Genomic DNA, 13,160 nt, shown 5'->3' on the forward strand with positions numbered 1-13,160 from the left:
ACATTCCACAATCATCTCATTTGCTTGGTTCAAGAATGGATCACACAATCTCTTGTATATATGGAAATTTGTTAACTTAGATTTTAGATTAAATCACAATGTCAAAATGTCACAATCAAGTTATCGTCATTTAAAGTTGTGACCACAACGTCTCAATAAAGCCTTCTTACGCCTCAATAACACCATCTAACGTCAGGAGGGGTTGCTAGCTCTACCGTTGAAAAAATATATTTATATATTAATATGACAATCAAATTTACACAATCTTATGGAAATTTTTGTAATCTAAATTCTAGACTAAGTCACAATGAAGTTATCATCATTCAAAGCCGTGACCTCCACGTCTCAATAAAGTCATCTTACGCCTCAAAAACATTATCTAACGTAGGGGTTGCTGGCTCTACCGTTAAAAAATATATTTATATATTAATATGACAACCAAATTTACATAATCTTATGGAAATTTTGTAATCTTGATTCTAGATTAAGTCATAATAAAGTTATCATCATTCAAAACAATGACCTCCATATCTCAGTAATGCAATCTTACGTCTAAATAATGCCATCTTACGTCAGGGGTTTTAGGCTCTACCCCTGCAAAAATATATGTTGATGTGTGAAAATGAATTTGATAAAAACAGAAAAAAAAAATACATAATTCATAAAGTGAAAACCCAAAGCTAGAAAATACGTTGTACATATGAAATGGGAATTTTTTAATTAGTGAACATTATTCAAAAGAGTATGATTTATTTTATTATTTATTATCTATTATCATGGACATTAATCAAAATGCTACGAGCTTCTCTTCTGAGGATGAGTTTGAATGTTTAAACTTTCACAGAAAAAAAAATAAAAATAATAATAATAATAAAATAGAAGTGGGGACCCTTTTCACATGACTTCTGTGTGTTTATATTATAAATAGAGGGAGGCGTTCAGTTCAACTTCTGTAGAAAAATAAAGACATATTGAAAAACGACTGCCATTGTCCCCTCGTCATTTGGCTTCCAATTCTCTCTCGCCGAGTACCTCCACACAGCCGCTACTCTGTCTCTCTCTCTAGGTTTCCTGTGCGTGTAATCATCTGTAAGTCTCTCTCTACTCTCTCTCTCTCTATTTCTCTCTTTAGAATCTACTCTCTACTAAGAAACCCTAGAAGAGAAACCCTAGAAAAGCTTACAACCATATATATGTATTTTTTCTTTCAGTAACTTAGTTATTTAGTCTTTCTTCTACTGCGAGATCTTAGGTTTTACATTTTATGCATTGTAGCTAGGGTTTTTTTCCTTTTTTTATTCTCTCTCTCTTCACACCAAATCTCAGATGTGAGACCACTGACTTACGATTAGTACTGTTATTGTTTTTCATAATTTAACTTTATATTCTGTTAATTAGTTGATTAATTGGATACACAGGTGAAAATTTATGAACTGAAGATCAGGTACGCTTGCTTCACTAACTGTAGCTTCTGCTTTACCAGACGTGGGCTCTGATTTGTTGCATTTTGGTTATGTTTACTATCTTCTGCCATTAGCACAGAAAAATTAGGGTTTTATATATGTGATTGGTTGTTGTTGTTATTCTGGGGATTTGAAGTGGGCATGTTGGGGGAGGATGATGGGTCTTCAGGTGGTGGTGGTTCGAGCGGGTTTTCTGGAGGCCGGAGAACCTTCTGGCGGTCAGCGTCGTGGTCTTCGTCCCGTTCCACACTGCCACCACTTAATCCTGACAATGATAGAGACGGTGTGGATGCAAATGGGAATAATGGTGGACACGGCAGACGGTTTCCTGTTCCATTAACCCCTAGATCCCAACAGAATTGTAAGGCTCGGTCGTGTTTGCCACCGCTGCAACCACTGGCTATTGCTCGCCGGAGCTTGGATGAATGGCCAAAAGCAGGGCCTGATGATGTTGGGGAGTGGCCACTTCCTTGCACACCTCGTGGGAGAGATTTGAGCAAGCATGTGGATAGATTGAAACTCGATTTGTCAACCATTCAGAGTAACTTGGACAATAATGGTGGACTTGTGAAGAGAGAAAAGATTGCATTCTTTGATAAAGAGTGTTCCAAGGTGGCAGAACACATTTATCTTGGCGGGGATGCGGTGGCAAGAGATAGGGTTATACTCAAACAGAATGGTATTACCCATATTCTTAATTGTGTGGGCTTTGTTTGTTCGGAATATTTCAAAGACGATTTTGTATACAGAACTTTGTGGTTGCAGGACAGTCCTTCCGAAGATATTACTAGCATTTTATATGATGTTTTTGACTACTTCGAATATGTCAGGGAACAGGGTGGTAGAGTTTTTGTTCATTGTTGTCAAGGTGTCTCTCGGTCCACGTCATTGGTGATTGCTTATCTTATGTGGAGAGAAGGGCAAAGCTTCGACGATGCATTTCGGTATGTGAAAGCTGCAAGAGGAATTGCAGACCCAAACATGGGTTTTGCATGCCAGTTGTTACAGTGCCAGAAAAGGGTGCATGCTTTCCCTCTGAGTCCCAGTTCGTTATTGAGGATGTATAGAATTGCCCCACACTCCTCGTATGATCCTCTGCATCTTGTCCCGAAAATGTTAAATGATCCTTCTCCATCTGGCCTGGATTCTAGAGGTGCCTTCATCATTCATATTCCTTCTGCAATCTATGTTTGGATTGGTAAGAAATGTGAAGCCATCATGGAAAGGGATGCTAGAGGAGCTGTTTGCCAAATTGTTAAGTATGAGAGACTGCAGGCGCAGATAGTAATGATTGAGGAAGGGGAAGAACCACCATGCTTTTGGGATGCCTTTTCCAATCTCCTACCTTTGATGGATAATTCTGGCAGTGAAGTGGAGAATGTTGAATTGTCTAGTAAGATTTGCCCAGGTGAGAGAAAAGTGGATTCATATAATGTTGACTTTGAGGTTTTTCAAAAAGCAATAATGGGAGGTTTTGTGCCTCCATTCCCATCATCTGAGACTGCGCATGAAACCCACCTTCCTGCAAGAGAAGGCATTTGGAGTGTGCTGAGGCGTAAGTTAGCTTCTGGAAATATGAAAGAATTCGTCTCAGCTTCGAAGTTGTCTCTCTCCAGAGTCTACCCAGATTCCATGTTGATAGTAGGTGCAGATCATTCTGCAAACAAAGCATTACATTCTTCTGCAAATTTGTCATCATCATCACCGTCGTCAATGTCATCATCCTCATCATCATTGTCTTTGTCTTCTTCACCTCCTTATCTCTCTCCAGACTCTATCTCTTCTGATTTGAGCACCAGTTCAAAGTATCTCTCGGATTCCCCTGCGGTGTCTCCTTCAACCACTTCATGCTCCCAATCATTATCTTCTACTCTGTCTAGTTTTTCTAATTTGACCCTTTTGCCATCTAAAATTTCTCCTCAGTCCATATCTAAAAATTCTGATTTCATTGATGTTAATTTTACGAGGCAGCCTTGTTCTCAATCACTCCACTCACCATCTAAAAGATTTCAACGTTCTATTATGGAGCGCAGAGGTAGCTTGTCAAAATCTCTCAAGCTGCCATTGCTGACTGATGATTCCAGGGATAAGGATGCCCCCTCAAGTTTTCCTGACAGTCAACAAGATGGTTTGAGGATAAATAGAAATACATTTTTTTTGCATGGGCCTCAAAATACAAAGAATATGGTGGAGCCCAAGGGAGATCAAGAAAATAAGTTGCAGGGATCATCTGGTAGAGTAGATAGTGTTTCATGCGATGAAGAAGCTGCTTGTGTCAAGATTTCTGATGAACCATGGATAAATCATTCTTCGGGAGGGAATGTGTCAACTTTCTCCACTGGAAAAGTGGCCAGTGGCTCATCATGTTGCGAAGGAATGCAACCACTAGTATTTCGCTGGCCTAGTTTGGAAAAGGTTGTGATGTCTTGTGCAGGTGTTTTGGATTCCAAAGCTGCATTTATTCTCAGTTCTCCAAGTTCAGGTGTAGGCAAAATTGAGGATAGGATTCTTTATTTCTGGGTAGGGAAGTATTTTGATCATGATGATAGCAAGATTCGCTTAGTTAGCAACAAAAAAATTGGTGATTTAGAAGAGGTTGATTGGAATCAAGTTAGATTTGATGTTCTTACTAAAATGGATCTACCAGCGGACACTAACATTAAGGTACGATTATGTTTGAACATTTTTTAATTTAATTTTGTGGTGTTGTCTTACTTCTCTGCTATATGTGCAAGTTTATGGTGGAAGGTACCATTTTATTGTCAGGTATACTATGCTTCATGATGCAATTGAAGGAGACATTATTAAAGACTAACTTGATAAAACCTATAATTAACGTCCATCTGTTACTGGGAAAGACAATAGACAAATCCTAATCATTTTTGTAGAAATCAAGCTGAATGAAAATCAGAGCATCGAGTCTAATGGTGTAAATGAACCTCCATTTGAAACCTCAACAAATTTTCGAAGATGACATCAAAAGATTTTGTGCGAAAACGAAACAATATGGCAATTGGACAAAATCCAGAGAGAGATTTTCCAAGAAGAATTTTTTAAAACATCCTTACTTCTAAATGAAATTCATTTTTGGATGAAGTTAAATGATGTTATGATAAATGTATTATCCCCGTTTCATAAAAATATCTACACATCTTATGTTAATAATGGTCCTTGATGTCTAAAATTGGCACGCGTTACGCTAAACAGTACACCACATCTAGAAATCTTAAAGAAAAATGAAGATAGTTGTACCATAGTTTTGCTACCTTACTCTGTATCCTCTCACTTGTCGTGTTGCAAGCATCCAGCTTCAACTCCCAGACATTCTTCCTAGGAACAAAGCAACCACCCCACCACCATTATCTGACGGTAGGTTGTTTTGATTTCAATGGTTGGCAGATCCCTGTTGTCCAGGACTCTTATCATTGATGAGAGTGTAGCCAGAGCATCGGCAAGATGATTGAAAGTCCGAGCAGTGTGATGAAACTTCATGTATTTGAATTTTTTGGCACAATCTGAGGAGGCAGTATTTATGTCCATAAGTTTCTAAATCCTTTGTTTTGCTGGTGTTAAAAAAATTGATGCTTTTTCTAAATGAGTTAGTTCAACTTGAAGTCGAGCTGAGATAGATGTGTGTATCTTGTGGTCAGTTCAGTAACTCATGCTTCTTTTTGGTCTCATTAATAACTTGGGAGTAGATGGTTCCTCGTTGCATTCGATTTTAGAGGGTTGTTATAATGTAGGACATCTGAGATATTGAGGCTGAATGAATGATAAGGATTAGTGGTGGGTTAAGCAACTAAAGGTAGGAAATCCAGGAATGTATTTTGAGCCTTTGGTTCGTATCATAATGTTGGAAGGAGAGTGAATAGTGTTGTGAACAGTTTTCTAAAAGAAGAAACATAGTTGTTAAAGGCATGCCTAGGCCAGCCCCAACCATAATGGCTTACTTAATGACTGCTTCAATCAGATGCATATAAAACGCTCAAGCGCCCACTTTTAGTAGGCCTCAGGTTCAGGAAAAATTGATATTTATTTTTTAATCCTATGTCATACCATGGTTTTCGATTGTTCGTTTTTTTTTATTTATTATTATTTTTTTTTAATAAGTAAAATTTTATAAAGAAAGCGCTCAGAAGGGGAGCGAAACCTAAAGACAAACAAAAGGCCAAGAAGCTCCTCAAGCCTTCAAAGAGGCCAAAAAAACAACAATCTCCTCAAAAGATCTATAATTTCTCCCTGAAACCCAACAAAAAAGGGTGGAAATAATAGAAAACTTAAGCATAGAAGAAGGCTTCTCCTTTCCATCGAAATAGCGCCGATTTCGCTCGAGCCAAACACACCACCATATACAAAGAGGTGTAGCCCTCCAAGCATCCTGAATGAGAGCCCCCACTGAGAATCCTCTCCAAGCCTCAATCATCCTGAATGGTTTTCGATTGTTCATATTCTCATATATTTGGGAATTCGTGTGCTTATGGTTGACTACTTGAATTATTGTCTGGTCTTTGATTCTAAATATAATGATAGTATAATTTACTTTTAAATTAATAAGATCTTACCACCCTCTTATCTTATTTCCTCGATATTTGATTCAGTTGAAAGCATATGCAAAAAGGATGCATGCCTATTCACTAATTAGTCCTCTTAATTGATATGCAAAGAAATTTAAGTTTTTAATTAGTCTGTACTGTACATTTTGAGTTGCTTCAATTATGAGTATAATTAATATATGTTTCTTCTGCACAGTCTCTTTACTTCGATCAGTTTTGTTGTGCTCCCAACTTATGCTACTGCTTGTTCTTAAGTTCTAGGAGACATAGTCACATTAAATAGCATGGCCCTTTAATAACCATGGAAGAAAATACAAATTGGAAAACAGAAATAATGGAAAAGAGAGGAAGACGGATGTAGGATGAAACCTTGAGCAAGGGTAATAATTCCAGTCTACAATTGGATTTTGATAGGATAGGGTTTTACTTATAAATTTTCAGTTGAGAAAGTAAAATCGTGGTTTAAATAATGAATAGGGCTAAATTGATTTAATTATTGGGATATTTTAGTTTTAAAATCAGAAAAAAGGGCTTGCTAGAATAGAGGAAGCACCACCGTAAATAGAGTTTTGGTAGAAATCAAATTTGTTGCAATTTACTGCTTTTGTGCTGTACGCGAGCAAGTCCTTGTTATTTTCTTGATGGGAAACACATTTGACATAAATTAGAGTTTATGGCGAGACTGAGGACCTTGGGAGTGCATGACTCAGCCACTACCTCGTCTATATCTCTTATCCTATTATAGATGATTGCTTGTATTTTTGTTAACCAGTTCTTGAAATGTAAATAAACTTGGCTTCTTTCAATATAATTGCACAAACACTTCCAATATAAACTACTAAAACAAGAAGATTCAGGAGTATGCTGGATGTGATATGTAAGTTTTTTTATTTTTAATTTTAAAAAATAAAAACCAGATCCAGTTTCTGTTGGTTTTATTGTTTTGAAGTGCCCTATAGACTGTGGTTTACCTTAATCAATTCATAAAACTGGAATATCCAAAAAAGAAAGAAAAGAAGTAAATATGAAATTATTGAAGTAGTGATTTTACAAATCAACACCATCAGTTTAATACTGAATGATTCATGGTTCACAAAAGCTGTATTGCTATGTTAAAGGAGTTGGAATGTGGCCACCTCCAGCCTTTTTTGGCTCTTCCATACTGATGAACTATCAGAAGTTTATTGTTGAATTGGAAAATCTGTGTCAGCAGGATCATGACTGGTAAAATATTTAGGCCAGGTTAGAGCTTTATAACTTTTGTCTTTGGCATGATTATCAGGAGACGAGACATATCCATTTTCAGGCTGCAGAAGAGATGCTAGAGAACATTATTTTTTTCTTCAATTAACGACACTACTTTCTTTGTTTCCAAGTTGAACTTGATGTCTATTATCAATTGTAGGCATTCTGATCAAGCATCTTTATTGATTGATTTGGAACAGATTGTTAAGGAAGATGAAGAACCTGCAGAATTCCTTGCATTGTTGAGCTCTTGGCAACACTAGCACAATAGAGTACAAATTGAGGCTCACGTTTCTTCCCCATTTCTTCAATTTGCACAATTCTCTGCAGCTTTGTCTGGCAAGAATTCTCCTGGCAAAACCATTAAGGTAATTGACTATCTGCTAACCTTGTTGAATAAATTGTGTTATAATTAGAACTTATATTATGTGATCATAAGATAATTTGTTATGCCATTCTCGTTCTGTATTACCACATAATCACATTAAACCATGAACTTTCTAATAAGTGTCGTGCGTGTGTTTGTGTTGGTTAATCCATTCATGAGCCTGTATAATTTCACACATATGTTATGTACTTCCGCACCCAAAAGAATATATATATAATTGCCCTCCCACCTTAGCCTAAACAGATTCTTCTAATTAATGACTGCCCTAATCAGTTTTGTTAAGTATTCCCTAGTGTTGTTGACAATACCTCTATACCCTTTACTGCCTTCCCTCTCCTAACATTATTCACTCCTTTCAAGTCCCATCCTAATTTAGGCCCATGTAGTAATCTTACTTCTCACTTAATTTCAAATAATTTAACTTTCCACTACTCTAAAATGCTAGACATGATTTTTTCATGACGTGTATTATATAATAAATAAAAATTTTACTAGTACTCTTGCCGTGTAATGGGGTATACTAAATGTTTTCACCAGATTGTTACTGCTCCAATTACATTGTCAAGGGAAAGAGAGAGAAGCATGATGAAAAAAGAAGAGGAAGGAAAAGGAGGAGGTGTTGGGCGGGGGCGGGAATGTACACTTAGTTTTATCAAATAATGAATTCATTGTACTCAAATAATTGTGGGAAGAGTTATCTTGATTTTTATGCACATAACAAGTTCTTTTTATAATCACTGTCCAAATCTTTTAAAAAGTATGCGACTCAGATTCTAAATTCTTATATTTTTACATAAATAATTGGGGTATTTGAACAATTGTTTTTTTTAAGATAATTTAAATTTTCTAAAATGACATAAAATTTTTTTCCCTGGCATTGTGCGAGACTTGGACCTCGACCTTCCACATTGGGAGGTAAAGGAGATACCACTAGATTACACCTTGGTGGTGCGTATGGTTTTAATTAATTTGTTTACTTTTTCAGTTGCAAGATTTCGATTTAACGCCTCTAAAAGCTTTTTACATATATTGACCCCCCAACCCCAAAGGAACAATTCCTGGATCTGTCAGTATTACATATATTTTTTTATCCTTTATGAGCAAATATTTTGTTTTTCTTCAAATTGTAATCTCCTGAGTATGATCTTTCTACAGGAGGATGCTCTCTCAAGTCTCGGTGGCAATTCGCCTGGTTGTACAGTGCCCATGACACACCTTGTAACCTCAAAGCCGTTTGGTCTGCTGACTGAACTTCTGTATATATTTGCTATGACTAGAAACAGATTTCAGAAGGCCATTCCAGGCAAAATAGATAGCATTGAAATTTCGGCATTCTCGCAAAGTCTCTGTTCATTTTCTTGTGTATGTTTAACGCATGGAAATTAATATCCAGCTGCAGCTAAAAGGCTGTATAACACAAGCCTGTGAAATAATAGGTGCAAAATATGGCCAATTTTCCCCTTGTGAGCTGTTGGGTTTTATTCTCATTGTGTCAAGGCATTGAGAATGTGTTTCTTTGATTAATTTATAGGAGTTTGTTATTGGTAGGTTTCTAAATTAAATCGGATTGCACATTTTTTAGAAAACAGATCGTCGCCGTGCAATTTATGAGCCTAAATTCAACCATTAGAAACATGTCTGATTAACCTACTCAATTTTTCATAGTTTTTGTGCACATATTTGTACTAAGAAAATGATAGACGCGGTAAATATTTATTATCATTGGATGCATGTTTGTAGATCCAAAAAAAAAAATAAAAAAAATAAATCTTTGACAAGATCCTTGTCCATGCATTAGAAGGGCTCTGAATTGCATTATGTTTTAGGATCATTCCTGAGTTTTTTAATTTTTTTTTTACCCAAGTTTTTAGGTATTTAGGGTGCAAGTTGGGCAGGCCCAACCCAATCTCAATCCGAATCGAGTTGGGTTGGGCTAACCCGAATTGTACCTAATATGAGTTATGATCGTAACTCAGTCCGAATATTTTTGAACATCTTTCAATTTCCATCGCCCGCTATTCCAGAACGGGTTCGCCGTTCGCAAGCTTCGTATGTTGTAGTCCAACGTTGAATGTGAGAGATAGTCATTGATGTGGCTGCTACATGCACCATAAAACGTGGATCTGTCCTCAAAACTCCAAATTGATAATAATGTCAAAAGTAGAAAACATTACACGTCACCATCCATTCACTTCAAATCACAGGTTATCAAATTGGAACTCTCTTTGTTAGGCCGTCTCAATTTGGTATCTTCTATACATCACTCATGCCAAAATATTAACCCATTTCAGTTTCATCCATCTGTCTGCAACAATCAAAAGTTCAAAACTCATATCGGTATATCATTTCAGATTGTTCAAAAAATCAAAACCCAAATCTTTCAGTTTCCATCGCCCGCTGTTCCAGATCGGGTTCACCGTTCGCAAGCTTCAACCGCCGTCTCTCAACTCTCAAACTTGCCCCCCTCTCTCTATCTGCAATTGCTAACTTGAATGTATGGGGCGGCGGTAGAGAGAGAAAGAGAGAGGAGAGAGAACGGAGAAAAAAAATTGAAATTTATTTTATTTTTTTTATTTTTGGGTTTTGGATTGAGTTCGGGTTGAGCCCGAGCCTAACCTGAATATGTCTGAATTTTGATAAAATTCAACCTGAATATAAACCCAATTTGTAAACTTAAAGTCCAAATTTCAAATTTTCAGGTTGGGCTGGGTTAGCCCGCCCAAATTGCAGTCCTAGTAGGTATGTAATCGTTTTTGTAAGGACTAGATTGTGCATGAAACAAAGGCATAGTGGTACATGTGATAGCATGACATGTTTAATTTAAGTTTGTGGAAGCTTGGAAAAGATCTATACAGTGAGAATGTACACTGTCTAATGAACATGTCTTCATTTATTGGTGGTGTATATATTCATCATATCTGATTTGATTGGGTAAGTGTGTTTTGATTTTAAAGAGGACGTATCCTTTAATTATTGGTCAATATCCTTTAATTATTGGTCAATATTAACTTACATATTTACTGATGAGCACATAAATATTGTCATTCTCTACAAAATATGATAAAATGTGCCTACTAAAATTAATAATGAATTCTCTATGCAAGTATGCCTACTAAAATTAACAAAAAGAAAACTAAAAATAAATAATTCAGAAGATAAATTGAACATAGATAAATTTTAATGGGGTAAAGTGCAATATCCCCATAACTATTGGCCAAAAACACAAAACCCTCTAAACTTAAGTAATGCTGCTGAACTATTTAAAAATTGTAATTTAAGGACAAAGCCAACAGTAGCCGGAGTTCACCGGAAATATTAGATTGCCAAAGTGCCTTCTATTTAAAAATTGTAATTTAGGCTCAGTTTGATAGAGTGGAAATGGAAGGAAAGAGAAGGGAAGGTGACTAAAAAATTGTGTTTGGGTAAAATGGGTGGAAGGAAAGGGAAGGAGAGGGAAGGGTTTGGAGGGTTATGTATAGACTTCTACAGTGATTTGTTTAACCTCCCAAAAATGGGAGGAAATGGAAGGAAAGGGAGGGCAATGGTTGATGTAATATTTGTGATGCCAATTTTACTCTCAAAACAATATACATACAAGTTAGCAGTTGCAGAAAGAATGGAGAGACGGCGGGCAACGGTTGGGAACGGCGAACCCGAACTGGAACAGCAGCGATGGAAACTTAAAAGATATGGGTTTTGATTTTCTGAACAATCTGATATACCGATATGGGTTTTGAATTTTTGATTCTTGCAGACAGAAAGATAAACTGAAATATATGGGTTTGGGATTCTTGCAGACAGGAAGATAAACTAAAATATATGTGTTTGGGTTTTGAACTTCTGAATCTTGTAGAGAGAGAGAGAGGAGGAGAGAGAGTTGAGAACGATAATAGAAATGGAGGTCGAGATTGGGGAGGCTGAAATGATTTGCCCTGGATCGGAAACTTCAAGAACGAAAGTTGTTACAACTAGATCTGGATCGTCTAATTCTTTCTTGATTGACCTTCGTTCAAGAAAGAAAATTTTCTTTCCTTTTCTTGCGGCCCAGCTCCTAATATAGGAGAAATATATATATATATATATATATATAAGGGTATAATAGTAAATTTATTATTATCCTTCCCTTTCCATTCTTTTTCCAAACATAATTATTATTCTTCTCTTTCTTTTCTTTCATTGACCAACCAAACACAACGAAATGTTAAAATTATCCTTTCCTTCTCTTCCCTTCCTTTTCCCCCACCGTACCAAACATACCCTTAAGGACAAAGCCAATATCTGCCAGGAGTTCACCGAAAATGTTAGATTACCAAAGTGCCCTCGAGTAAAATGACATCTTTTCACTATTTTAATAGCCGTTGTTACTGATGTCTCAATTGCAATTAGAACAGCCAATAGCATTGTGACACAACATCAACTTATCACAATAACCAACCAACATTACTTGCCAAACACCGCCTTATACTAAACGAAATACCACCTGTACGGATATGATGAATCTATATACCATGTCTAAACTCGCAGTCACTATATCACCAATCAATTGCAACCTCCGACACCCAACTTCGCCGACTAGCCCACAACTATAACCGGCGACAACCACAGACGACTCCTGATATTTTGATTGGGATCTGATTTGGCAAATAAAACAAAATTAATCGCGAAATCAACCTCAATTAAATCATTGATGGAGGCGGAGTGAAGCTCTGAATTTTGTTCTTGTCGTTGTTGTTGTTCTCTCCCGGTAGCCATGGTTACTGTTGCTATATGAATCTTTGGAATCCAAAGCCGCCATGATTGAGTTGTCCACTGTTGTTGGGTTTAAATATTTGGGCCTTTTTTTTTTTTTTTTTTCCTGGAGAATTGAAGGTGATGATGGATTGGTGTGGTATGGGGATTATTTTTCTTTGTACGTGGGTGATGAGTTTGCAGATTTGTTTGGTTTGGAATACTCCATCAGCCAGAGTCCATGATTTGATTGTGTTCAGTTACAATTTTTTTCCCCCTAAAAATCAATTTTTTTTCTTCGTGATTAATTATTCGACCATTCTCAATCTTCTAAAAAATAGCAAAAGAAGGATTGAAAGAGTCATATTGTGTGTTTGTATATATTCATGTCTTCCAGCAAGATGCTTTGTTGGTGAGCAAAAACAAATTGAGGATTTTTTACTTTCTCTATATATATAATCATATACAAAATTGTTCACTTGCAAGAAAATGTATTTACACCCGTATTAATTGTTAGATTTTATTAAGTAGTTAAAAAGATAATTTATTCTTTTATATCCAGGTTAAGATTTAATTTAGATAATTTATTCTTTTATATCCGGTTTAAGAATTAATTCGTTCACAAATTTCTTGCAGATAATAATAATCCTACAAACCTATATATCCATCACGTGTTTGCTCCAACTTCTCCTTCGTAAATCTAACGAAAGTGTCACTTCGTGTGGAATAACAAAATACATTTTCATCGTCTTCAGTGAAGAAATTGAAACACAGAAGTGAATA

General features: G+C 36.3%; 1 protein-coding gene and 1 long non-coding RNA gene across 2 annotated transcripts in view; both read left to right on the forward strand.

The window, feature by feature from the left end:
* LOC132312016 (uncharacterized) overlaps nucleotides 1–13,160 on the forward strand; it is an 83,847-nt gene that overhangs the window by 32,024 nt on the left and 38,663 nt on the right. The window lies entirely within an intron of this gene.
* On the forward strand, nucleotides 932–9,109 carry LOC132312013 (protein-tyrosine-phosphatase MKP1). The gene is made up of 5 exons (XM_059810217.1): nucleotides 932–1,089; nucleotides 1,419–1,444; nucleotides 1,600–4,127; nucleotides 7,462–7,629; nucleotides 8,805–9,109. Exons 3-4 carry the CDS (start codon nucleotides 1,605–1,607, stop codon nucleotides 7,522–7,524), a joined length of 2,586 nt encoding a protein of 861 aa, XP_059666200.1. The 5' UTR covers nucleotides 932–1,089; nucleotides 1,419–1,444; nucleotides 1,600–1,604; the 3' UTR covers nucleotides 7,525–7,629; nucleotides 8,805–9,109.

This window comes from Cornus florida, unplaced genomic scaffold (assembly GCF_030987335.1).
Source record: "Cornus florida cultivar Cherokee Brave unplaced genomic scaffold, ASM3098733v1 CherokeeBrave_3.0.0_Hap2_Chr06, whole genome shotgun sequence".
Taxonomy (NCBI): Eukaryota; Viridiplantae; Streptophyta; class Magnoliopsida; order Cornales; family Cornaceae; genus Cornus; species Cornus florida.

Excerpts from the sequence above, each read along its gene's own strand:
- LOC132312013 (XM_059810217.1), top strand. The coding sequence starts at position 1,605 with ATGTTGGGGGAGGATGATGGGTCTTCAGGTGGTGGTGGTTCGAGCGGG. Across the intron at positions 4,128-7,461 it reads CAGCGGACACTAACATTAAG|ATTGTTAAGGAAGATGAAGA; the intron begins GTACGATTATGT and ends GATTTGGAACAG.